General features: G+C 51.9%; 1 protein-coding gene across 2 annotated transcripts in view; it reads right to left on the bottom strand.

The window, feature by feature from the left end:
- Positions 1-27,975, bottom strand: part of HOGA1 (4-hydroxy-2-oxoglutarate aldolase 1) — a 108,111-nt gene that overhangs the window by 76,903 nt on the left and 3,233 nt on the right. The window contains exons 1-4 of one of the 2 annotated variants that reach the window (XM_040361221.1): positions 24,394-24,487; positions 9,137-9,265; positions 8,160-8,287; positions 7,206-7,340 (exon numbers count right to left, since the gene is read on the bottom strand). In XM_040361221.1, the coding sequence (XP_040217155.1) occupies positions 7,206-7,340; positions 8,160-8,287; positions 9,137-9,265; positions 24,394-24,472 (471 nt within the window). In that variant the 5' untranslated portion in view covers positions 24,473-24,487. Of the gene's footprint in view, positions 1-7,205; positions 7,341-8,159; positions 8,288-9,136; positions 9,266-24,393; positions 24,488-27,975 lie in introns of those variants that run through there. The other variant, XM_040361220.1, reaches the window with a different exon arrangement.

The raw sequence follows: 27,975 nt of genomic DNA, 5'->3' as shown, positions 1-27,975 counted from the left end.
CCCTATTTTGTAGGCGCTATAACTTTTGCCCTTATTGCGATTTTTTTATTTTTTTTACCAAAAATATGTAGAAGAATACGTATCGGCCTAGACTGAGAAAAAAAAAAATGTGTTTTTTTTTTTAAATTGGCATATTTATTATAGCAACAAGTAAAAAATATTGTATTTTTTTTTCAAAATTTTCGCTCCTTTTTGTTTATAGCGCAAAAAATAAAAAAACAGCAGAGGTGATCAAATACCACCAAAAAAAAGCTCTATTTGTGGGGAAAAAAGGACGCCAATTTTGTTTGGGAGCCACGTCGCACGACCGCGCGATTGTCAGTTAAAGCGACGCAGTGCCGGAAGCTGAAATTTCACCTGGGCAGGAGGGGGGTATATGTGCCCAGTAAGCAAGTGGTTAAAGAAGAAAACGTATTTACAAAAAAATAAAATGTAAACAAAAAAATAAAAACTTTATTTTTTTCAAGGTTTTCAGTCTTTTTTTTATAGTTGTTGCGCAAAAAATAAAAAAAATCGCAGAAGTGATCAAATACCACCAAAAGAAAGCTCTATTTGTGGGAACAAAATTATAAAAATTTAATTTGTGTACAGTGTAGCACGACCGCGCAATTGTCATTCAAGGTGCGACAAGCTGAAAATTGGCCTGGGCAGGAAGGGGGGTAAGTGCCCCCGTTATTGAAGTGGTTAAAAACCTGCAAACATTATACAGTAAAACTTTGGATTGAGAGGATAATTCATTCCAGAAACATGCTTGTAATCCAAAGCACTTGTATATCAAAGCGAATTTCCCCATAAGAAATAATGGAAACTCAAATGATTCGTTCCACAACCATTTATTCAGAAGTCCTCCAGTTTATAGTCCATATAAAAAGATTACAGCGATGTGATTGGTTGTGTGACCATAAAATGTCCCTCCATGGAAGCCTCCGCAAGGGGATTGGAAGCAAAAACCAGCCGGAGCTCCGGAGTATAAAAGAGAAGAGAGGCGCCTCTAAGTGTAGCAATTTGGTTACATGTAATGAAGGGACAACATTTAGCAACTAGCATGGTTGACGAATAAAAGACGCACATCCAAGTATGGAGGGATCCGGGGTTAAGCGGTCTGCAATCGTGACCGGGAAGACTACCCTGCAGGAGAGCGTTCTGAACCGCAGTGTGGAAGGGACGACGTCATCGGTGGTGAGGAGGACGGTCTATGTGGACATCTTTACCCCGGATCCCTCCATACTCGGATGTGCCTCTTTTATTCGTCAACCATGTGAGTTGCTAAATGTTGTCCCTTCATTAAATGTAACCATATTGCTACACTTAGAGGAGGAGCCTCTCTTCTCTTTCATACTCAGTGGTGACGTGATGCTGCTCTTATATCAAGACATCGCTTGTATATCAAGGCAAAATGTATTAAAACATTTTGCTTGTCTTGCAAAATATATATATACACTTAGGGCCAGATTCTCAAAGGCGTTACGACGGCGCAACACCATTAGCGCCGTCGTAACTCCTCATCTGGCCCCGGGTATCTATGCGACTGATTCTTAGAATCAGTTGCGCATAGGTACCCATTAGATCTGACAAGCGTAAGGCTGTTACGCTGTCAGATCTTAAAAGTAATTTTTTTTCCCGCCGCTAGGTGTCGCATCGTTGCTTTTCCCCGTCGTCTATGCAAATGAGGTAAGTACGGCGATTCCCGAACATACGCGAGGTCGACGCAGCGAATTAACGTCGTTTGCGTAGCGTACCCGACGCGTAAGGTTGCCCCTGCTAATTAGCAGGCGCAACCAATGTTAACTATGGCCGTCGTTCCCGCGTCGAATTGAATAAAAATTACGTCGTTTGCGTAAGACGTCCGTGAATGGCGCTGGACGCCATTTACGTATACATCTAGGCAAATGACGTCGGGGCGACGTCATTTAGCGCAATGCACGTCGGGTAATTTACCCGACGGAGCATGCGCAGTACGCTCGGCGCGGGAGCGCGCCTAATTTAAATGGTGCCCGCCCCATTTGAATTGGGCGGGCTTGCGCCGAGCAATCTAACGCTACACCGCCGCAAGTTTACAGGTAAGTGTTCTGAGAATCAGGATTTAAACCTGTAGACCTGCGCAGGGGCGTAACTAGAAATCACAGGGCCCCATAGCAAAATGTTGTATGGGGCCCCCCAGAGCCGCCCTAGTGTCAATGCAGCGTGACCTGTGCCCCATACAGCGTGACCTGTGCCCCATGCAGCGTGACCTGTGCCCCATGCAGCGTGACCTGTGCCCCATGCAGCGTGACCTGTGCCCTATGCAGCGTGACCTGTGCCCCATGCAGCGTGACCTGTGCCAAATGCAGCGTGACCTGTGCCCCATACAGCGTGACCTGTGCCCCATACAGCGTGACTTGTGCCCCATACAGCATTGCCCGTGCCCAATACAGCCTGGCCTGCCTGTGCCCCATACAGCATGACCTGTGCCCAATACAGCATTGCCTGTGCCCAATGCGGCATGACCTGTGCCCCATACAGCGTGACCTGTGCCCCATACAGCGTGACCTGTGCCCTATGCAGCGTGACCTGTGCCCTATGCAGCGTGACCTGTGCCCTATGCAGCGTGACCTGTGCCCCATGCAGCGTGACCTGTGCCAAATGCAGCGTGACCTGTGACCAATGCAGCGTGACCTGTGACCAATGCAGCGTGACCTGTGCCCCATACAGCATGACCTGTGCCCCATACAGCATGACCTGTGCCCTATGCAGCGTGACCTGTGCCCCATGCAGCATGACTGTGCCCAATGCAGCGTGACCTGTGCCCCATACAGCGTGACCTGTGCCCCATACAGCGTGACCTGTGCCCCATACAGCGTGACTTGTGCCCCATACAGCATTGCCCGTGCCCAATACAGCCTGGCCTGCCTGTACCCAATACAGCCTGGCCTGCCTGTGCCCAATACAGCCTGGCCTGCCTGTGCCCCATACAGCATGACCTGTGCCCAATACAGCATTGCCTGTGCCCAATGCGGCATGACCTGTGCCCCATACAGCATGACCTGTGCCCCATACAGCGTTGCCTGTGCCCAATACAGCGTTGCTTGTGCCAAATACAGCCTGGCCTGTGCCCAATACACCCTGAACTGCCTGTGGCGCATACAGCATGACCTGTGCCCAATACAGCATTGCCTGTGCCCAATACAGCCTGGCCTGCCTGTGCCCAATACAGCCTCACCTGTGCAGAGGAAGAGGCAAGCCGGCCGGATCAGCAGAGAGCGGGATTGCCCGCTGTAATAGCTTTCATTTGAATTTCCCGTCTTCCCGGGGCTCATCGTCACATAGCCCCACCTCTTACCCCAACGCCTTTGATGATGTCACATGTCCCACACTGGACCGGCGTTCTGTCGATCAAAGGTGCCGGGCCAAGAGGTGGAGCTATGTGACATGAGCCCCGGAACACTGGAAGTTCAAATGAAAGCTATTACAGCGGGCAATTCCACTCTCTGCTGACAGCTCGCCTCTTCCTCTTCTCTCTCTTCCCCTGGCTGGGAGACCATGCTGGCGATGCTCTTATCCAGTGCCGGCCCAAGACATTGTGCTGCCTGGTACCAAGAATGAAATGCTGCCCCCCCAAAAAAATAAATCACGCCCACCAAAATGCCCCCACATTCATTATTTTATATCAGGATAACTAAAGTGGACCTGTCATGGATCTATACATGTATATAGAAGTATAAAGAGGACCTGTCATGGCCACACAGAGGCCCCCCTTACATCAGAGTCTGCAGAGAGGCCCCCCCATTACAACAGAGGTTGCACAGAGGCCCCCCCATTACAACAGAGGTTGCACAGAGGCCCCCCCATTACATCAGAGGTTGCACAGAGGCCCCCCCCCATTACATGAGAGGTTGCACAGAGGCCCCCCATTACATCAGTGGTTGCACACAGAGGCCCCCCATTACATCAGTGGTTCCACACAGAGGCCCCCCCATTACATCAGAGGTTGCACACAGAGGCCCCCCCATTACATCAGAGGTTGCACACAGAGGCCCCCCCATTACATCAGAGGTTGCACACAGAGGCCCCCCCATTACATCAGTGGTTGCACACAGAGGCCCCCCCATTACATCAGTGGTTGCACACAGAGGCCCCCCCATTACATCAGTGGTTGCACACAGAGGCCCCCCCCATTACATCAGTGGTTGCACACAGAGGCCCCCCCCATTACATCAGTGGTTGCACACAGAGGCCCCCCCATTACATCAGTGGTTGCACACAGAGGCCCCCCCCATTACATCAGTGGTTGCACACAGAGGCCCCCCCATTACATCAGTGGTTGCACACAGAGGCCCCCCCATTACATCAGTGGTTGCACACAGAGGCCCCCCCATTACATCAGTGGTTGCACACAGAGGCCCCCCCCATTACATCAGTGGTTGCACACAGAGGCCCCCCCATTACATCAGAGGTTGCACAGAGGCCCCCCCCATTACATGAGATGTTGCACAGAGGCCCCCCCCATTACATCAGTGGTTGCACACAGAGGCCCCCCCCATTACATCAGTGGTTGCACACAGATGCCCCCCCATTACATCAGTGGTTGCACACAGAGGCCCCCCCATTACATCAGTGGTTGCACACAGAGGCCCCCCCCCCATTACATCAGTGGTTGCACACAGAGCCCCCCCCCCCCATTACATCAGTGGTTGCACACAGAGGCCCCCCATTACATCAGTGGTTGCACACAGAGGCCCCCCCATTACATCAGTGGTTGCACACAGAGGCCCCCCCCCCCCTTACATCAGATGCTTGAGCAGACAGATCTCTCTCCTCTCCCTCACCTCCTCTGCACCGCGCAGTGAGAAGCGAGTGGGGGGGAAAGCTTGGTCAGGTGCTAGCAGTTCCAGCTACATAAGCAGACAGTGACACAGCTCTCCCTCCCCTCCTCTGCCCCGCGGAATGAGAAGGGGGGGGGGGCCAATGAAGCTTGGTGCTAGTGATGTCCAGCAGTCCCAGCTGCATGGGCAGACTCATCTCTCCTCTAACCTCCTCTACACCGCAGATTGAGAAGGGGGGGGGGGGGGGTGCTAGCAAAATGACAGCAGTTCCAGCATGAGCTGCCCCACGGATTGAGATGCGCGGGGGGGGGGGGGGGTGCTAGCAGCGACTCGAGACCTCATTTCACCGCTCCCTCCACTCTCTGCAGCGGGGAAGAAGGGGGGGGGGCGGAGAGTGCCGCGGCGCTGCCATTCTCACTGGCAATTAGCCTCACAGCGGAGCAGGTCGAACGGGATGGGGGCCGGCTCTGCTCTTATCCTCACCGGGCCCCCTGATCCTCACTCGGCTGCGGGCCCCATAGCGCCCGCGTGGGTCGCTATGGCGGTAGTTCCGCCACTGGACCTGCGGCAGTGTAACGTAGAGCTCATACATTACGCTGCCCAGGAGCAGCGCTAATGTATGAGAATCTGGGCCTTATTTTTTAGCAGACACCCTAGAGCACAGTTATCAAACACAAGGCCTGCGGCCCAAATCCGGCCCTCCAGACCATTTCACGTGGCCCTCGCACCTCTCAATTGGTGTTGAGCGGAATACGCCATATTCGATTTCGCGATATATCATATCGTGAAATATTCGCTAAAATCGAATATTCGTGATATTTAAAAAAAAAAAAAAAAATTGCGAAATTTCGCTAATGCGAATTTATTGCGAACATTTTGCGATTTTTTTTTTTTTTCTGATTGGCTCTGATGCAAAAGAAGGGCGGAGAAAGTATTCTCGAATATTCGGAAATCTAATATTCGGAATATTTTATCCAAAAAAAAAAAAAAAATTGTTGTGAAATATTTTGACAACTGTGGTAAGAGAACTCTGATTGGCTCTGATGCAAAAGAAGGGTGGAGAAAGTATTTGCGAATATTCGGAAATCGAATATTCGCGAATACTTTCTCCACCCTTTTTTTGCATCAGAGCCAATCAGAGTTGTCAAAATCTCGCAATCAATTTCGCATTCGCATTAGCGAAATTTCGATAAAATATCACCAATATTCGATTTCAGAATATTCGCGAATACTTTCTCCGCCCTTCTTTTGCATCAGAGCCAATCAGAGTTCTCCTACCACAGTTGTCAAAATATTTCACAACATTTTTTTTTTTGATAAAATATTCCGAATATTCGATTTCCGAATATTCGAGAATACTTTCTCCGCCCTTCTTTTGCATCAGAGCCAATCAGAAAAAAAATAAAAAATAATTCGCAAAATGTTCGCAATAAATTCGCATTAGCGAAATTTCGCAATTTTTTTTTTTATATTCGGAATAGCGAATATTGGCCGCGAAATTCGAGATATTCGCGAATACTCGAATATGCCATATTCGAGCCGAATATTCGCAATACGAATATTCGTGAGCAACACTACTCTCAATCGCACCAATCAATGCTTGCCCCCTCTATCATGCTTTCCCCCCCCCTACCCGTAAAGTGTTAGATCATTCTGCACTCCTGGGTAGAGTGGGCGCACACACGTTGCGCCACCGGCGTGCCTCTCCTGCTGCAATTAATCACATCAGAAGCCGATCAGCGGGTGCCAGCCGATGGATGTCCACCGGCACCCGCTGATCGGCATGGAGAGCGCGGCTAGACGGTGCTCTGCCTATGTAAACAAGGCAGAGCTCCGTTCTTATAGGGGGGGAAGGGATGGATTGTGTGTGCCTGCTAAGCAAGGAAAAAAAATCCATCACATCCCTTAGTAAAAGCAGCGCACACACACAGCAGTGCCGGCCGGTGGAAATTTTTTGGGGGGTGGCAAACAGTATACCAAACCCCCCTTCCCCCCCCCCCCCCCCCGTGGCCTCCCCCCTTACCCCATCACAGGCGGCCTCCCGTTCTCCGGGTCATCACGGCGGCGCCAGCTTCCGCTCCCTCCTTGGCCATGCATGAATCTTTCCATTGCATACAGAGGGGGTGGCTGGAGAGAGGGGGGTGGAGCCTGGGCGTCCCTAATGGACGGGCCGACACACAGGACACATAAGCACTGGCTTGGCACACAGTTAACCCTTTGATCGCCCCCCATGTTCCCAGCCAGTGTCATTAGTACAGTGACAGTGCATATTTTTAGCACTGATCGCTGTATTAGTGTCACTGAGGGGAGGAGGCAAGCTATAGAAAGAGAACCTGTTACAAAGTGTCAGCTCTTTACCTGCAGACAGATCTAAGCACAAGAAATGTGAAATCCGGGACTTACGTCTCCTCCGCTGTCCTTGATCCCAATGATGTTCGGATGTTGAGCCAAAGTGACTACGGCGTCCACGGGAAGGTCCAACCCGGTATTGGCCGGCACGCTGTACAAGATGACGGGGACCGGGGAGGCATCAGCAACCTGGAGGAGGACAAGGACGTGTCAGGATTTCCAAGGGAGACAGCGGGAGCACAGACAACCTTTACACAGTGGTGTCGCTAGGGGGTGGCTTCTGGGGCTTAAGCCCCGAACCTGGGGCCCATAGCCCCGAGTCTCTTACAGGAGGCCGCATGCCCTGGGGTATCTTTGAGGGCAGCGGTACCCGTAAAAGATATGGCTGCAGGCCCAGGGCCGACATGTCAACTGCGCATGCACTGCCGCCGCTCGGGAAAGCCTGTACACACTCGGCCCTTTTTCGGGTTGGTGGGCTCGTGCGCAGAGACGTAATGTCGCCGGGCGGCGCGATTACGTAAATTGTAAAGCAGAAGCAGCAATGTCACCTCTGTGACATAATAATGGTCAGGTAAGACCCCTCTGCAGCTTCTGACTACCTCCTGTTATTGCTCTCCTGCACCATGTCTGCAGCCTCCGACCATCTCAGTGGACTTGGCAGAGGAACGGGGGTCAGTAGGGCAGAGGGACAGGGGTCAGTAGGGCAGAGGGACGAGGGTCAGTAGGGCAGAGGGACGAGGGTCAGTAGGGCAGAGGGACGAGGGTCAGTAGGGCAGAGGGACGGGGGTCAGTAGGGCAGAGGAACGGGGGGCAGTAGGGCAGTGGACGGGGGGCAGTAGGGCAGTGGACGGGGGTCAGTAGGGCAGAGGGACGGGGGTCAGTAGGGCAGTGGACGTGTCCATTAAAGAAAAGGACATATGTAATTTACCGGCCCCCTCCCCCTGCTCTCAATCCCGAAAGCATCCCCCCCAGCAGCTGGCAGGAGAGGGAAGGAGTTTGTAGGATTACCTCGGTGTAATGATGGATCAGAGCCGGGCTGTTCATTCTGCCTTTATAATAACACGGAGTCACCACAAGGACCGCCTCCGCTCCGGCGTCCGCCATCTCCAGCGTCATCTTCACCGTGGCCTGTGTAGCTGCGGACAACAAGAGCTTACACTCCAATATCAGAGACAACAAGAGCTTACACTCCAATATCAGAGACAACAAGAGCTTACACTGCAATATCAGAGACAACAAGAGCTTACACTGCAATATCAGCCTTCCCCCTTTTCACATCAGAGTCCTCAGCCTTCCTGCCTTTCACATCAGAGTCCTCAGTGCCCCCCCTTTCACATCAGTGCCCCCCCTTTCACATCAGAGTCCTCAGTGCCCCCCCTTTCACATCAGAGTCCTCAGTCTTCCTCCCTTTCACATCAGTGCCCCCCCGATTCACATCAGAGTCCTCAGTCTTCCCCCCTTTTCACATCAGAGTCCTCAGTCTTCCCCCCTTTTCACATCAGAGTCCTCAGCCTTCCCCCTTTTCACATCAGAGTCCTCAGTGCCCCCCCTTTCACATCAGTGCCCCCCCTTTCACATCAGAGTCCTCAGTGCCCCCCCTTTCACATCAGTGCCCCCCCTTTCACATCAGAGTCCTCAGTCTTCCCCCCTTTTCACATCAGAGTCCTCAGCCTTCCCCCTTTTCACATCAGAGTCCTCAGTGCCCCCCCTTTCACATCAGTGCCCCCCCTTTCACATCAGAGTCCTCAGTGCCCCCCCTTTCACATCAGTGCCCCCCCTTTCACATCAGAGTCCTCAGTGCCCCCCCTTTCACATCAGTGCCCCCCTTTCACATCAGAGTCCTCAGTCTTCCCCCCTTTCACATCAGTGCCCCCCTGATTCACATCAGAGTCCTCAGTCTTCCCCCCCCTCTCCTTTCACATCAGAGTGCGTTCGTTTGTCTGAACACCCTGATAAATAAAGTTGGGTGTGGAGATTCACCGTACATTCACATCCCGATCCGGCGATGAGCAGCTTGTCTTTGGGGACCACTTCCCGCACCTTCCGCACCACCTCCAGCCTCTCCTCCCGGCTCAGGTAAGCGTATTCCCCATTGGAGCCTTGAACCACAAAACCTAAAAAAAGATACAAAGTTATTACCGTGATCCGTGCTGTATGTCCGGGATAGGCGACCTTAACCCCTTCAATACCGGGCACTCCCCCCCCCCTTCAATACCGGCGCTCCCCTCCAATACCGGGCGCTCCCCTCCCCCTCCAATACCGGGCGCTCCCCTCCCCCTCCAATACCGGGCACTCCTCTCCCCCCTTCAATACCGGGCACTCCTCTCCCCCCTTCAATACCGGGCGCTCCCCTCCCCCTTCAATACCGGGCGCTCCCCTCCCCCTTCAATACCGGGCGCTCCCCTCCCCCTCCAATACCGGGCGCTCCCCTCCCCCTCCAATACCGGGCACTCCTCTCCCCCCTTCAATACCGGGCACTCCTCTCCCCCCTTCAATACCGGGCACTCCTCCCCCCCTTCAATACCGGGCACTCCTCCCCCCCCTTCAATACCGGGCGCTCCCCTCCCCCTTCAATACCGGGCACTCCTCTCCCCCCTTCAATACCGGGCGCTCCCCTCCCCCTCCAATACCGGGCGCTCCCCTCCCCCTCCAATACCGGGCACTCCTCTCCCCCCTTCAATACCGGGCGCTCCCCTCCCCCTCCAATACCGGGCGCTCCCCTCCCCCTCCAATACCGGGCACTCCCCTCCCCCTTCAATACCGGGCACTCCTCTCCCCCCTTCAATACCGGGCACTCCCCTCCCCCTTCAATACCGGGCGCTCCCCTCCTCCAATACCGGCGCTCCCCTCCCCTTCAATACCGGGCACTCCCCCCCCTTCAATACCGGGCACTCCCCTCCCCCTTCAATACCGGGCGCTCCCCTCCCCCTTCAATACCGGGCACTCCTCCCCCTCCAATACCGGGCACTCCTCTCCCCCCTTCAATACCGGGCGCTCCTCCCCCCCTTCAATACCGGGCACTCCCCTCCCCCTTCAATACCGGGCACTCCCCTCCCCCTCCAATACCGGGAGCTCCCCTCCCCCTTCAATACCGGGCACTCCCCTCCCCCTTCAATACCGGGCGCTCCCCCCCCCCTTCAATACCGGGCACTCCCCTCCCCCTTCAATACCGGGCACTCCCCTCCCCCTTCAATACCGGGCGCTCCTCCCCCCCTTCAATACCGGGCACTCCCCTCCCCCTTCAATACCGGGCACTCCCCTCCCCCTTCAATACCAGGCACTCCCCTCCCCCTTCAATACCGGGCGCTCCTCCCCCCCTTCAATACCGGGCACTCCCCTCCCCCTTCAATACCGGGCACTCCTCCCCCCCTTCAATACCGGGCACTCCTCCCCCCCTTCAATAGCGGGCGCTCCCCTCCCCCTTCAATACCGGGCACTCCTCCCCCCCTTCAATACCGGGCACTCCTCCCCCCCTTCAATACCGGGCACTCCTCCCCCCCTTCAATACCGGGCGCTCCCCTCCCCCTTCAATACCGGGCACTCCTCCCCCCCTTCAATACCGGGCGCTCCTCCCCCCCTTCAATACCGGGCACTCCCCTCCCCCTTCAATACCGGGCGCTCCTCTCCCCCCTTCAATACCGGGAGCTCCCCTCCCCCTCCAATACCGGGCGCTCCCCTCCCCCTCCAATTCCGGGCACTCCTCCCCTTCAATACCGGGCGCTCCCCCCCCCCTTCAATACCGGGCACTCCCCCCCCCCTTCAATACCGGGCACCCCCCCCCCTTCAATACCGGGCACTCCCCTCCCCCTTCAATACCGGGCACTCCCCTCCCCCTTCAATACCGGGCACTCCCCTCCCCCTTCAATACCGGGCACTCCCCTCCCCCTTCAATACCGGGCACTCCCCTCCCCCTTCAATACCGGGCACTCCTCCCCCCCTTCAATACCGGGCACTCCTCCCCCCCTTCAATACCGGGCACTCCTCCCCCCCTTCAATACCGGGCGCTCCCCTCCCCCTTCAATACCGGGCACTCCCCCCCCCCCCTTCAATACCGGGCACTCCCCTCCCCCTTCAATACCGGGCGCTCCCCTCCCCTTCAATACCGGGCACTCCTCTCCCCCTTCAATACCGGGCACTCCCCTCCCCCCTTCAATACCGGGCACTCCCCTCCCCCTTCAATACCGGGCGCTCCCCTCCCCCTTCAATACCGGGCACCCTCCCCCCTTCAATACCGGGCACTCCCCTCCCTCTTCAATACCGGTCGCCCTCCTCCCCCTTCAATACCGGGGCCCTCCTCCCCCTTCAATACCGGGGCACCCCCCCCCCCCCCCCTTCAATACCGGGTGCTCCCCCATCCCCCTCAATACCAGGGCACTCCCCTCCCCCCAATACTGGGAACTGCCTTCCCCCCTTCAATAACAGGCACTCCCCTCCCCCCCTCCAATACCGGGCGCTCCCCTCCAATACCGGGCACTCCCTCCCCCCCTTCAATACCACCCCCCCCCTCTTCAATACCGGGCGCCCCCCTTCAATACCGGGCACTCCCCTTCAATAATGGGCGCTCCCCTCCCCCTTCAATACTGGGCGCTCCCCCCCCCTTTCAATACCGGGTGCTCCCCCCCTTCAATACCAGGGCACTCCCCTCCCCCTTCAATACCGGGAATCCCCCCCCCCTTCAATACTGGGAACTCCCCCCCCCCCTTCAATACCGAGCACCCCCCCTTCAATACCGGGCACTCCCCTTCAATAATGGGCGTTCCCCTCCCCCTTAAATACCGGGCGCTCCCCTCCCCCTTCCTGACCAGGACAATTCCCAACTTTCAGCGCCGTCGCACTTTGAATGACAATTACTCGGTCATGTAACACTGTACACATATGAGATTTTTATCATTTTATAAATAGAGCTTTCTTTTGGTGGTATTTAAATCACCCCTGGGGGGGAGGGGGGTTATTTTTTGCTAAAAAAAAAAACAAAAAGAAAAAAAAAGACCGAAACATTTGAAAAAAAAAAATAGTTTTTCTTAGTTTGTCAGAATTTTTTTGAAAATAAGTAATTTTTTTCCTTCACTGATGTGTGCTGATCAGTGGCGGCTGGTGCTCAAAATTTTTGGGGGGGCGCAAACAAAGAAAAAAAAAAATTCGCACCACTGTGCCATGCCATCAAACGCAGCCACTGTGCCATGCCATCAAACGCAGCCACTGTGCCATCAATTGTCACCACTGTACCATGCCATCAAACACAGCCACTGTGCCATCAATTGTCACCACTGTACCATGCCATCAAACGCAGCCACTGTGCCATCAATTGTCACCACTGTACCATGCCATCAAATGCAGCCACTGTGCCATCAATTGTCACCACTGTGCCATGCCATCAAACGCAGCCACTGTGCCATGCCATCAAACGCAGCCACTGTGCCATCAATTGTCACCACTGTACCATGCCATCAAATGCAGCCACTGTGCCATCAATTGTCACCACTGTGCCATGCCATGAAATGCAGCCACTGTTCCATGCCATCAATTGTGGTCACTGTGCCATCAATTGTCACCACTGTACCATGCCATCAAACGCAGCCACTGTGCCATCAATTGTCACCACTGTGCCATGCCATCAATTGTGGTCACTGTGCCATCAATTGTCACCACTGTGCCATGCCATGAAATGCAGCCACTGTTCCATGCCATCAATTGTGGTCACTGTGCCATCAATTGTCACCACTGTGCCATGCCATGAAATGCAGCCACTGTTCCATGCCATCAATTGTGGTCACTGTGCCATCAATTGTCACCACTGTGCCATGCCATGAATTGCAGCCACTGTGCTATGCCATGAAATGCAGCCACTGTTCCATGCCATCAATTGTGGTCACTGTGCCATCAATTGTCACCACTGTGCCATGCCAAACGCAGCCACTGTGCCAATTGTCACCACTGTGCCCATTCATGCCGCTGTGCCAATTGTCCCCACTGTGTCACTGTCCAGTCATCCATCCACCTCGGAGCTTTATATTATAACCTGCTGGGACTTGTAGTTCTCCATCGTCTCCTGGGGCTCAGGTGCATGCAATCCACCATCTTTGTCCAGTTCTCACTGCTGGGACTTGTAGTCCCATAGATGGTGGATTGCATGCACCTGAGCCCCAGGAGAAGATGAACTACAAGTCCCAGCAGGTTATACATACAATAAGGCTCTGAGGTGGATGGGTGTGGATGGCATGCACCTGAGCCCAGGAGAAGATGGGGAACTACAAGTCCCAGCAGGTTATAATATAAGACACCTCATCCACCTAGGAGCCAGGAGAAGATGGAGAACTAAAAGTCCCAGCAGTCTAACTACAATAAAAGGCTCCGAGGTGGATGGGTGGGGATCAGGCAGTGAATGTGCATTTTAAAAAAAAACAATAATAGGGGGTGCTTCCTGACGGCAGACATTTAAAAAAAGTTTTCAACCAGCGGGAGGGGGGGGGTGGTGCTTCCTGACGGCATGTTGAAGTCTCAATAAGCGGGTGGGGGGGTGTGCCGGCCGCCGATGCTGTTGCTGCTGCCGCCGAAGCACAGAACAGTACAAACTGGGGTGAGGGGAAGACATAGAATGCAGCTTACCTGTTCCACGAACGGGCGCACTGAGCTGGATAGTGCCGACGTCACTTCCTGTTTGTCCAGTGACGTCGGAACTAGCACAGAGACGGGCGGGTGCACATAGAAAGTGTATGCACCCGCCCGCCAATGACAATACTACTGTCCATCGCGCTCTCCCCCCTTCAATACCGGGAGCTCCCCTCCCCCTCCAATACCGGGCGCTCCCCTCCCCCTCCAATTCCGGGCACTCCTCCCCTTCAATACCGGGCGCTCCCCCCCCCCCCTTCAATACCGGGCACTCCCCCCCCCCTTCAATACCGGGCACTCCTCCCCCTTCAATACCGGGCACTCCCCTCCCCCTTCAATACCGGGCACTCCCCTCCCCCTTCAATACCGGGCACTCCCCTCCCCCTTCAATACCGGGCACTCCCCTCCCCCTTCAATACCGGGCACTCCCCTCCCCCTTCAATACCGGGCACTCCTCCCCCCCTTCAATACCGGGCACTCCTCCCCCCCTTCAATACCGGGCACTCCTCCCCCCCTTCAATACCGGGCGCTCCCCTCCCCCTTCAATACCGGGCACTCCCCCCCCCCCTTCAATACCGGGCACTCCCCTCCCCCTTCAATACCGGGCGCTCCCCTCCCCTTCAATACCGGGCACTCCTCTCCCCCTTCAATACCGGGCACTCCCCTCCCCCCTTCAATACCGGGCACTCCCCTCCCCCTTCAATACCGGGCGCTCCCCTCCCCCTTCAATACCGGGCACCCTCCCCCCTTCAATACCGGGCACTCCCCTCCCTCTTCAATACCGGTCGCCCTCCTCCCCCTTCAATACCGGGGCCCTCCTCCCCCCTTCAATACCGGGCACTCCCCTCCCCCTTCAATACCGGGCGCTCCCCTCCCCCTTCAATACCGGGCACCCTCCCCCCTTCAATACCGGGCACTCCCCTCCCTCTTCAATACCGGTCGCCCTCCTCCCCCTTCAATACCGGGGCCCTCCTCCCCCTTCAATACCGGGGCACTCCTCCCCCCCCCCCTTCAATACCGGGTGCTCCCCCATCCCCCTCAATACCAGGGCACTCCCCTCCCCCCAATACTGGGAACTGCCTTCCCCCCTTCAATAACAGGCACTCCCCTCCCCCCCTCCAATACCGGGCGCTCCCCTCCAATACCGGGCACTCCCTCCCCCCCTTCAATACCACCCCCCCCCCTCTTCAATACCGGGCGCCCCCCTTCAATACCGGGCACTCCCCTTCAATAATGGGCGCTCCCCTCCCCCTTCAATACTGGGCGCCCCCCCCCCCTTTCAATACCGGGTGCTCCCCCCCTTCAATACCAGGGCACTCCCCCCCCCTTCAATACCGGGAAACCCCCCCCCCTTCAATACTGGGAACCCCCCCCCCCCCCTTCAATACCGAGCACCCCCCCTTCAATACCGGGCACTCCCCTTCAATAATGGGCGTTCCCCTCCCCCTTAAATACCGGGCGCTCCCCTCCCCCTTCCTGACCAGGACAATTCCCAACTTTCAGCGCCGTCGCACTTTGAATGACAATTACTCGGTCATGTAACACTGTACACATATGAGATTTTTATCATTTTATAAATAGAGCTTTCTTTTGGTGGTATTTAAATCACCCCTGGGGGGGAGGGGGGTTATTTTTTGCTAAAAAAAAAAACAAAAAGAAAAAAAAAGACCGAAACATTTGAAAAAAAAAAATAGTTTTTCTTAGTTTGTCAGAATTTTTTTGAAAATAAGTAATTTTTTTCCTTCACTGATGTGTGCTGATCAGTGGCGGCTGGTGCTCAAAATTTTTGGGGGGGCGCAAACAAAGAAAAAAAAAAATTCGCACCACTGTGCCATGCCATCAAACGCAGCCACTGTGCCATGCCATCAAACGCAGCCACTGTGCCATCAATTGTCACCACTGTACCATGCCATCAAACACAGCCACTGTGCCATCAATTGTCACCACTGTACCATGCCATCAAACGCAGCCACTGTGCCATCAATTGTCACCACTGTACCATGCCATCAAATGCAGCCACTGTGCCATCAATTGTCACCACTGTGCCATGCCATCAAACGCAGCCACTGTGCCATGCCATCAAACGCAGCCACTGTGCCATCAATTGTCACCACTGTACCATGCCATCAAATGCAGCCACTGTGCCATCAATTGTCACCACTGTGCCATGCCATGAAATGCAGCCACTGTTCCATGCCATCAATTGTGGTCACTGTGCCATCAATTGTCACCACTGTACCATGCCATCAAACGCAGCCACTGTGCCATCAATTGTCACCACTGTGCCATGCCATCAATTGTGGTCACTGTGCCATCAATTGTCACCACTGTGCCATGCCATGAAATGCAGCCACTGTTCCATGCCATCAATTGTGGTCACTGTGCCATCAATTGTCACCACTGTGCCATGCCATGAAATGCAGCCACTGTTCCATGCCATCAATTGTGGTCACTGTGCCATCAATTGTCACCACTGTGCCATGCCATGAATTGCAGCCACTGTGCTATGCCATGAAATGCAGCCACTGTTCCATGCCATCAATTGTGGTCACTGTGCCATCAATTGTCACCACTGTGCCATGCCAAACGCAGCCACTGTGCCAATTGTCACCACTGTGCCCATTCATGCCGCTGTGCCAATTGTCCCCACTGTGTCACTGTCCAGTCATCCATCCACCTCGGAGCTTTATATTATAACCTGCTGGGACTTGTAGTTCTCCATCGTCTCCTGGGGCTCAGGTGCATGCAATCCACCATCTTTGTCCAGTTCTCACTGCTGGGACTTGTAGTCCCATAGATGGTGGATTGCATGCACCTGAGCCCCAGGAGAAGATGAACTACAAGTCCCAGCAGGTTATACATACAATAAGGCTCTGAGGTGGATGGGTGTGGATGGCATGCACCTGAGCCCAGGAGAAGATGGGGAACTACAAGTCCCAGCAGGTTATAATATAAGACACCTCATCCACCTAGGAGCCTTATATTATAACATGCTGGGACTTGTAGTTCCCCATCTTCTCCTGGGCTCTGGTGCATGCCATCCACCTCAGAGCCTTATTGTATGTATAACCTGCTGGGACTTGTAGTTCTCCAATCTCCATCTTCTCCATTAGCCCCAGGAGAAGATGGAGAACTAAAAGTCCCAGCAGTCTAACTACAATAAAAGGCTCCGAGGTGGATGGGTGTGGATGGCATGCACCTGAGCCCAGGAGAAGATGGGGAACTACAAGTCCCAGCAGGTTATACATACAATAAGGCTCTGAGGTGGATGGCATGCACCTGAGCCCAGGAGAAGATGGGGAACTACAAGTCCCAGCAGGTTATAATATAAGACACCCATCCACCTAGGAGCCTTATATTATAACCTGCTGGGACTTGTAGTTCCCCATCTTCTCCTGGGCTCAGGTGCATGCCATCCACCTCAGAGCCTTATTGTATGTATAACCTGCTGGGACTTGTAGTTCTCCAATCTCCATCTTCTCCATTAGCCCCAGGAGAAGATGGAGAACTAAAAGTCCCAGCAGTCTAACTACAATAAAAGGCTCCGAGGTGGATGGGTGGGGATCAGGCAGTGAATGTGCATTTTAAAAAAAAACAATAATAGGGGGTGCTTCCTGACGGCAGACATTTAAAAAAAGTTTTCAACCAGCGGGAGGGGGGGGGGTGGTGCTTCCTGACGGCATGTTGAAGTCTCAATAAGCGGGTGGGGGGGTGTGCCGGCCGCCGATGCTGTTGCTGCTGCCGCCGAAGCACAGAACAGTACAAACTGGGGTGAGGGGAAGACATAGAATGCAGCTTACCTGTTCCACGAACGGGCGCACTGAGCTGGATAGTGCCGACGTCACTTCCTGTTTGTCCAGTGACGTCGGAACTAGCACAGAGACGGGCGGGTGCACATAGAAAGTGTATGCACCCGCCCGCCAATGACAATACTACTGTCCATCGCGCCGGAAGCATATGGCGCGCTGGGAAGCGCCACAATGGCATATTTTGGCTGCCAATGTAGCGCCACGTCTGCAATCCCGTGATTGCACAGACGTGGCGCTACTCCTACCGCACTGTCCCCGGCGCCCGGCGCGCGGACACAGTGCACATAAGGACCTTTTTAGGATTTTTTTTTTTTTTAAAGGCACAGGTTTAAATAATTTTTTTTTTTTTTTTTTTTTTTCTTCTGACTGGGGAGGGGGGGCGGCGCCCGGGCGCCCCCTATGGACGGGCCGCCACTGGTGCTGATGGCCACTTAGGAAGAGGCAGGTGGGAATGATGGGCTCTGATGAAGCGGCACTGATGTCGCAATCACAAAAAAAAAAAAACGCTGATCGCCACCATTTCTAGTAAAAAAAAAAAATTTTTATTCAATTTTTTTCCCCCATTCTTTTATTTTGTATTCTGTTCTGTTTTGCTCTTTTATTTACAATTCTTTTCTAATCCTTTATTTTTTATTCCATTTTTTCCATTCTTTTTGTATTCTGTTCTGCTCTTTTATTTTCTATTTCTTTATTTTTTTTTATTCCATTTTTTTTTCTATTCTATTCTTTGCTTTTCTAGTCATTTATTTTCTATTCTCTTTATTCTCTTCTGAAATTCAAATTCAAATTAGAAAACTATTTTGCGGAAATTTCCGACAACAAACGTTCGGCGTGAGCTTATCAGAAAATCCGACCGCGTGTGTAGGCTCCATCGGACGCGTGCTGTCAGAAATTCCCGACAACAAATATTTGGAGGGCTGCTTCTCAAATTTTCCGAAAACAACAAAACTCGTTGTTGGAAATTCCGAGCGCGCGTGCAACACAATTTCCGACGCACAAAAATCCCACGCGTGCTCGGAATCAAGCCCAAAGCGCGGTACTGGCTATCGAACTTAATTTTACGCGGCTCTTCGTACGTCACCGGCGTTCTTGACAAGTTTGAGTGAAAATCCATCGGGGAAAAAAAATCCACGGTTTTGTTGTCGGAATGTCCGATCGCGTGTACGCGGCATTAGAAAAAAAAATACTATCCGAAATTGGTCCAAAATGTTTGTTTCATTATTTCGGATTTGTTTGACCCCTTCAATACCTCACATCCGCACCTTCCTGCCCAGGCCCATTTTCAGCTTTCAGCGCTGTCGCACTTTGAATGACAATTGCGCGGTCGTGCTACACTGTACCCAAACTAAATTTTTTTATGATAGAGATTTATTTTGGTGGTATTTGATCACCTTTGCGGTTTTCATTTTTTGCGCAACAATTTAAAAAAAAGACAGAAATTAAAAAAAAAAAAAATTATGGTCCAGATTCACGTAGATGGGCGCAAAATTGTGCGGGCGTAACGTATCTCATTTACGTTACGCCGCCGCAAGTTTTTCAGGCAAGTGCTTTATTCACAAACCACTTGCCTGTAAAGTTGCGGCGACGTAGCGTAAATCACCCGGCGGAATTCAAATTCGGCGGGTAGGGGGGCGTGTTTCATTTAAATGAAGCGCGTCCCCGCGCCGAACGAACTGCGCACGCGCCGTCCCTAAAATATCCCAGGGTGCATTGCTCCAAATGACGTCGCAAGGATGTCATTGGTTTCGACGTGAACGTAAATGACGTCCAGCCCCATTCACGGACGACTTACGCAAACGACGTAAATTTTTTAATTTTCGACGCGGGAACGACGGCCATACTTAACATTGGCTGCGCCTCATAGACCCAGGGGCAACTTTTTCGCCGGGAAAAGCCTAACGTAAACGTCGTAACTTTACTGCGTCGGCCGCACGTACGTTCGTGAATTCGCGTATCTAGCTAATTTGCATACTCGACGCGGAAATCGACGGAAGCGCCACCTAGCGGGCCAAAAAAAAAAAATATTGCAGTTTAGATCCGACGCCCGTAAGAGACTTACGCCTGTCGGATCTAATGAATATCTATGCGTAACTGATTCTAAGAATCAGGCGCATAGATACGACGGCACTACGCAGAGATACGACGGCGTATCTGGAGATACGCCGGCGTATCTCTTTTGAGAATCTGGGCCAAAGTTATTATTTTTTTCTGTATTTTTTTTTGTAAATAAGTACGTTTTCTTCTTCAATTACTGGCACTGATGATGGTCACTGATGGGCACTCATAGGTGGCACTGATGGGTGGCACAGATGGGCATTGTGGGCATGGATGGGCACTGAGGGGTGGCACCACTTGTTTTATATTTTTGCCAGTCAGTGCCGATGTTGCCAGTCAGTGCCCATTTGTGGGCACTGACTGGCATCTATTGTGAATATTTTTTAACATGTGGATGGCCATGGGGTACATACCTGGGCATCCACATGTTGCCCCCTTCCCTGGTGGAATCCCTGGTGGTCCAGTGTGGGCATCCATGGGGGGCTGAGCTGATAAACAATCAGCGTATACACCCCTTTTAGGAGAGTCGCTGATCGGCTCTCCTCTACTCGGGTCTGTCAGACGCGAGTGAGGAAAAGCCGATCAACGGCTCTTCCTGTTTACATCGTGATCAGCCGTGATTGGACACAGCTGATCACGTGGTAAAGAGCCTCTGCCGGAGGCTCTTTACCGAGATTGGAGATGCAGGGTGTCAGACTGACGACCGCGCCTCACCGATTGCCGCGCTGCGCGCCCCCACGTTATCCTGCTGGACATCAATAGAAACCACTTCCTGGATGTCAATTTACTATTGACCGGGCCGGAAGTGGTTAAAATTGGTTACGGTTGTAATTCGGGGATTTGGATACAATTCCAAACTCCCAAATAACAGAGGCCCAGATTCACGTAGTTCCTGCGGCGGCGGCGCGTAAGCCATTTACACTCCGCCGCCCCAACTTACAGGAGCAAGTGCCATATTCCCCAAACACTTGCTCCGTAGTTTGGGGCGGCGGAGTGTAATTGGCCCGGCGTATCTCTGCGTATATCCAAGGGGGCGGCTTGTATTTAAATTAAGCGCGCCCCCGTGCCGTTCGAACTGCGCATGCGCCGGGCTTAAAATAGCCCAGTGCGCATGCTCCAGTTCTCGACGGAAAACGTCAATGACGCCGACGTGTGCGTCATTGACGTAAAGTCGTATTCAAGAACGACTTAGGGAAACGACATACCCGACGGGAAAAGACGACGCGGACCCGACGCCATACTTAACATGGCATACGTGGGACTGGCGTAAGGTTACCCCTCATATAGCAGGGGTAACCTTACGCTTACGCAAATGACGTTAGCGACGGTTACGCGACGCAATTTCGTTCGGGAATCGGCATATCAGGCTCATTTGCATAAACAAATGAGACCTGAACGTAAACGCCACCTAGCGGCCGGCGGCGAATTACATTTAAGATCCGACAGTGTAAGTGACTTACACTAGTCGGATCCTAGCCTAAATCCGGCGTATCTTGTTTTGTGAATACAAAACAATGATACGCCGGCGGGAAATTCGATGTACGCCGGTGTATCAGTAGATACACCGGCGTAACTTGTTTGAGAATCTGGCCCAGAATTTTGATTTGGGATGAACGATCTGCACATGTGTAGTGGGAAAGGCTTTAACCCCTTGTGTGCTGTACCGTACAGAAAGGGTGAGCGCTGTGCGTATTTACTAAGAGAGGTGATGACAGAAGAACGATCATCTGATATCTGGCACAGAGGGGGGGGGGGGGGGGATCCGAATCGTGCCAAGTGATAATGTGATAATACCGGCCTGCTAATTCCTCCTGTCATTACCGCCATCGGGGGAGGGGGACGGCCAATCCATACGTGATACTCACCCAGACGGGCGACTTCCGCATGTCATGTGCGCGGCAAATACCGCCAATGGTTTATACAGGGAGAGCGGCGTCTCCGCCCACCAACAATCACCCACTGACATCTTATTTAGTAAAATAGTTGAAAAATAAAAAGAAAGGGAAAAAAAAAAAAAGTGCAAGAAAAGAAAAATAAAAATACATCTCATGTGTGCGTTCACACGGGACGCCGCACTTCACCGACAAAATCCTGCGCGCCGCGTCCTTCATCAGTTACAATATATATATATGGTGATGTAGAAGAGTGTGAGGTGTATATAAAGGAGTATATAGTGTCCTGTATACAGTATATATAATGGAGTATATAGTGTCCTGTATACAGTATATATAATGGAGTATATAGCGTCCTGTATACAGGATATATAATGATGGAGTATATAGTGTCCTGTATACAGGATATATAATGATGGAGTATATAGTGTCCTGTATACAGGATATATAATGGAGTATATAGTGTCCTGTATACTGGATATATAATGGAGTATATAGTGTCCTGTATACAGGATATATAATGGAGTATATAGTGTCCTGTATACAGGATATATAATGGAGTATATAGTGTCCTGTATACAGGATATATAATGATGGAGTATATAGTGTCCTGTATACAGGATATATAAAGGAGTATATAGTGTCCTGTATACAGGATATATAATGATGGAGTATATAGTGTCCTGTATACTGGATATATAATGGAGTATATAGCGTCCTGTATACAGGATATATAATGATGGAGTATATAGTGTCCTGTATACAGGATATATAATGATGGAGTATATAGTGTCCTGTATACTGGATATATAATGATGGAGTATATAGTGTCCTGTATACAGGATATATAATGGAGTATATAGTGTCCTGTATACAGGATATATAATGGAGTATATAGTGTCCTGTATACAGGATATATAATGGAGTATATAGTGTCCTGTATACAGGATATATAATGGAGTATATAGTGTCCTGTATACTGGATATATAATGATGGAGTATATAGTGTCCTGTATACAGGATATATAATGATGGAGTATATAGTGTCCTGTATACTGGATATATAATGATGGAGTATATAGTGTCCTGTATACAGGATATATAAAGGAGTATATAGTGTCCCGTATACAGGATATATAATGGAGTATATAGTGTCCTGTATACAGGATATATAATGGAGTATATAGTGTCCTGTATACAGGATATATAATGGAGTATATAGTGTCCTGTATACAGGATATATAATGATGGAGTATATAGTGTCCTGTATACAGGATATATAAAGGAGTATATAGTGTCCTGTATACAGGATATATAATGATGGAGTATATAGTGTCCTGTATACTGGATATATAATGGAGTATATAGCGTCCTGTATACAGGATATATAATGATGGAGTATATAGTGTCCTGTATACAGGATATATAATGATGGAGTATATAGTGTCCTGTATACTGGATATATAATGATGGAGTATATAGTGTCCTGTATACAGGATATATAATGGAGTATATAGTGTCCCGTATACAGGATATATAATGGAGTATATAGTGTCCTGTATACAGGATATATAATGGAGTATATAGTGTCCTGTATACAGGATATATAATGGAGTATATAGTGTCCTGTATACTGGATATATAATGATGGAGTATATAGTGTCCTGTATACAGGATATATAATGATGGAGTATATAGTGTCCTGTATACTGGATATATAATGATGGAGTATATAGTGTCCTGTATACAGGATATATAAAGGAGTATATAGTGTCCCGTATACAGGATATATAATGGAGTATATAGTGTCCTGTATACAGGATATATAATGGAGTATATAGTGTCCTGTATACAGGATATATAATGGAGTATATAGTGTCCTGTATACTGGATATATAATGATGGAGTATATAGTGTCCTGTATACAGGATATATAATGATGGAGTATATAGTGTCCTGTATACTGGATATATAATGATGGAGTATATAGTGTCCTGTATACAGGATATATAAAGGAGTATATAGTGTCCTGTATACAGGATATATAATGATGGAGTATATAGTGTCCTGTATACTGGATATATAATGGAGTATATAGTGTCCTGTATACAGGATATATAATGATGGAGTATATAGTGTCCTGTATACAGGATATATAATGGAGTATATAGTGTCCTGTATACAGGATATATAATGGAGTATATAGTGTCCTGTATACAGGATATATAATGGAGTATATAGTGTCCTGTATACTGGATATATAATGGAGTATATAGTGTCCTGTATACAGGATATATAATGGAGTATATAGTGTCCCGTATACAGGATATATAATGGAGTATATAGTGTCCTGTATACAGGATATATAATGGAGTATATAGTGTCCTGTATACTGTATATATAAAGGAGTATATAGTGTCCTGTATACAGGATATATAATGGAGTATATAGTGTCCTGTATATATAATGGAGTATATAGTGTCCTGTATACAGTATCTATAATGGAGTATATAGTGTCACGTATGCAGTATATATAATGGAGTATATAGATAAGAGTATATAGCTAGTGTCCTGTATACAGAGGAGTGTGTATATATATATATATGTTATAAAGAGGAGTATATAGACAGTTTATAGATAGATTGTGTCCTGTATACCGAGGTGAGTGGGGGGATAGCAGTGCGCATGCTCGGTGTCGGTACCTCGGAGGGGGGTGGTGGAGTATATAGATAGTATATAGAGTCCTGTATACAGAGGTGTGGTGAGGTGTGTGGCAGTGCGCATGCTCAGTACCTCGGAGGGGGGTGGGGAAGTATATAGATAGTAGAGGGTCCTGTATACAGAGGTGAGGTGTGTAGCAGTGCGCATGCTCAGTACCTCGGAGGGGGGTGGCGGAGTATATAGACAGTATACAGAGGTGAGGTGTGTGAGGTGAGGTGGGTAGCAGTGTGCGCATGCTCAGTACCTCGGAGGGGGGTGGCGGAGTATATAGAGGTGAGGTGTGTGTGGTGTGGCAGTGCGCATGCTCAGTACCTCGGAGGGGGGTGGGGAAGTATATAGATAGTATACAGAGGTGAGGTGTGTGAGGTGAGGTGAGGTGTGGCAGTGCGCATGCTCAGTACCTCGGAGGGGGGTGGCGGAGTATACAGAGGTGAGGTGTGTGAGGTGAGGTGGGTAGCAGTGCGCATGCTCGGTGTGTCGGTACCTCGGAGGGGGGTGGGGAAGTATATAGATAGTATACAGAGGTGAGGTGTGTGAAGGTGAGGTGGGTAGCAGTGCGCATGCTCGGTGTCGGTACCTCGGAGGGGGGTGGGGAAGTATATAGATAGTAGAGGGTCCTGTATACAGAGGTGAGGTGTGTGAGGTGAGGTGGGTAGCAGTGCGCATGCTCGGTGTGTCGGTACCTCGGAGGGGGGTGGCGGAGTATATAGGTAGTATACAGAGGTGAGGTGTGTGAGGTGAGGTGGGTAGCAGTGCGCATGCTCGGTGTGTCGGTACCTCGGAGGGGGGTGGCGGAGTATATAGATAGTATACAGAGGTGAGGTGTGTGAGGTGAGGTGGGTAGCAGTGCGCATGCTCAGTACCTCAGAGGGGGGTGGCGGAGTATATAGGTAGTATACAGAGGTGAGGTGTGTGAGGTGAGGTGGGTAGCAGTGCGCATGCTCGGTGTGTCGGTACCTCGGAGGGGGGTGGTGGAGTATATAGATAGTATACAGAGGTGAGTGTGGTGAGGTGTGTAGCAGTGCGCATGCTCGGTGTCGGTACCTCGGAGGGGGGTGGCGGAGTATATAGAGGTGAGGTGTGTGAGGTGAGGTGTGTGAGGTGAGGTGTGTGAGGTGTGTGTGGTGTGGCAGTGCGCATGCTCAGTACCTCGGAGGGGGGTGGGGAAGTATATAGATAGTATAGAGGGTCCTGTATACAGAGGTGAGGTGAGGTGTGTAGCAGTACGCATGCTCGGTGTCGGTACCTCGGAGGGGGGTGGCAGAGTATATAGAGGTGAGGTGTGTGTGGTGTGGCAGTGCGCATGCTCAGTACCTCGGAGGGGGGTGGCGGAGTATACAGAGGTGAGGTGTGTGAGGTGAGGTGGGTAGCAGTGCGCATGCTCAGTACCTCGGAGGGGGGTGGCGGAGTATACAGAGGTGAGGTGTGTGGTGCGGTGCGGTGCGCATGCTCGGTGTGTCGGTACCTCGGAGGGGGGTGGCGGAGTATATAGAGGTGAGGTGTGTGTGGTGTGGCGGTGCGCATGCTCGGTGTCGGTACCTCGGAGGGGGGTGGTGGAGTATATAGAGGTGAGGTGTGTGTGGTGTGGCAGTGCGCATGCTCAGTACCTCGGAGGGGGGTGGCGGAGTATATAGATAGTATATACAGAGGTGAGGTGTGTGAGGTGAGGTGGGTAGCAGTGCGCATGCTCGGTACCTCGGAGGGGGGTGGCGGAGTATACAGAGGTGAGGTGTGTGTGGTGTGGCAGTGCGCATGCTCAGTACCTCGGAGGGGGGTGGCGGAGTATATAGATAGTATACAGAGGTGAGGTGAGGTGGGCAGCTGTGCGCATGCTCAGTGTGTCGGTACCTCAGAGGGGGGTGGCGGAGTATACAGAGGTGTGGTGTGTGAGGTGAGGTGTGTGTGGTGTGGCAGTGCGCATGCTCAGTACCTCGGAGGGGGGTGGCGGAGTATATAGAGGTGAGGTGAGGTGTGTAGCAGTGCGCATGCTCGGTGTGTCGGTACCTTGGAGGGGGGTAGGGAAGTATATAGATAGTATAGAGGGTCCTGTATACAGAGGTGTGGTGAGGTGAAGTGTGTAGCAGTGCGCATGCTCGGTGTCGGTACCTCGGAGTGGGGTGGCGGAGTATATAGATAGTATACAGAGGTGAGGTGTGTGTGGTGTGGCAGTGCGCATGCTCAGTACCTCGGAGGGGGGTGGTGGAGTATACAGAGGTGAGGTGTGTGAGGTGAGGTGGGTAGCAGTGCGCATGCTCAGTACCTCGGAGGGGGGTGGGGAAGTATATAGATAGTAGAGGGTCCTGTATACAGAGGTGAGGTGTGTAGCAGTGCGCATGCTCAGTGTGTCGGTACCTCGGAGGGGGGTGGCGGAGTATATAGACAGTATACAGAGGTGAGGTGTGTGAGGTGAGGTGGGTAGCAGTGTGCGCATGCTCAGTACCTCAGAGGGGGGTGGCGGAGTATATAGAGGTGAGGTGTGTGTGGTGTGGCAGTGCGCATGCTCAGTACCTCGGAGGGGGGTGGGGAAGTATATAGATAGTATACAGAGGTGAGGTGTGTGAGGTGAGGTGAGGTGTGGCAGTGCGCATGCTCAGTACCTCGGAGGGGGGTGGCGGAGTATAAAGAGGTGAGGTGTGTGTGGTGTGGCAGTGCGCATGCTCAGTACCTCGGAGGGGGGTGGGGAAGTATATAGATAGTATACAGAGGTGAGGTGTGTGAGGTGAGGTGAGGTGTGGCAGTGCGCATGCTCAGTACCTCGGAGGGGGGTGGCGGAGTATACAGAGGTGAGGTGTGTGAGGTGAGGTGGGTAGCACTGCGCATGCTCGGTGTCGGTACCTCGGAGGGGGGTGGCGGAGTATATAGATAGTATACAGAGGTGAGGTGTGTGAGGTGAGGTGGGTAGCAGTGCGCATGCTCAGTATGTCAGTACCTCGGAGGGGGGTGGCGGAGTATATAGACAGTATACAGAGGTGAGGTGTGTGAGGTGAGGTGGGTAGCAGTGTGCGCATGCTCAGTACCTCGGAGGGGGGTGGCGGAGTATATAGAGGTGAGGTGTGTGTGGTGTGGCAGTGCGCATGCTCAGTACCTCGGAGGGGGGTGGGGAAGTATATAGATAGTATACAGAGGTGAGGTGTGTGAGGTGAGGTGAGGTGTGGCAGTGCGCATGCTCAGTACCTCGGAGGGGGGTGGCGGAGTATACAGAGGTGAGGTGTGTGAGGTGAGGTGGGTAGCAGTGCGCATGCTCGGTGTCGGTACCTCGGAGGGGGGTGGGGAAGTATATAGATAGTATACAGAGGTGAGGTGTGTGAAGGTGAGGTGGGTAGCAGTGCGCATGCTCGGTGTCGGTACCTCGGAGGGGGGTGGGGAAGTATATAGATAGTAGAGGGTCCTGTATACAGAGGTGAGGTGTGTGAGGTGAGGTGGGTAGCAGTGCGCATGCTCGGTGTGTCGGTACCTCGGAGGGGGGTGGCGGAGTATATAGGTAGTATACAGAGGTGAGGTGTGTGAGGTGAGGTGGGTAGCAGTGCGCATGCTCGGTGTGTCGGTACCTCGGAGGGGGGTGGTGGAGTATATAGATAGTATACAGAGGTGAGTGTGGTGAGGTGTGTAGCAGTGCGCATGCTCGGTGTCGGTACCTCGGAGGGGGGTGGCGGAGTATATAGAGGTGAGGTGTGTGAGGTGAGGTGTGTGAGGTGAGGTGTGTGAGGTGTGTGTGGTGTGGCAGTGCGCATGCTCAGT

The sequence above is a fragment of the Rana temporaria genome, chromosome 8 (genome assembly GCF_905171775.1).
Source record: "Rana temporaria chromosome 8, aRanTem1.1, whole genome shotgun sequence".
Lineage (NCBI taxonomy): Eukaryota > Metazoa > Chordata > Amphibia > Anura > Ranidae > Rana > Rana temporaria.
The sequence above is the reverse complement of the archived record's forward strand: the minus strand, read 5'-3'. Positions and strand labels throughout refer to the sequence as shown.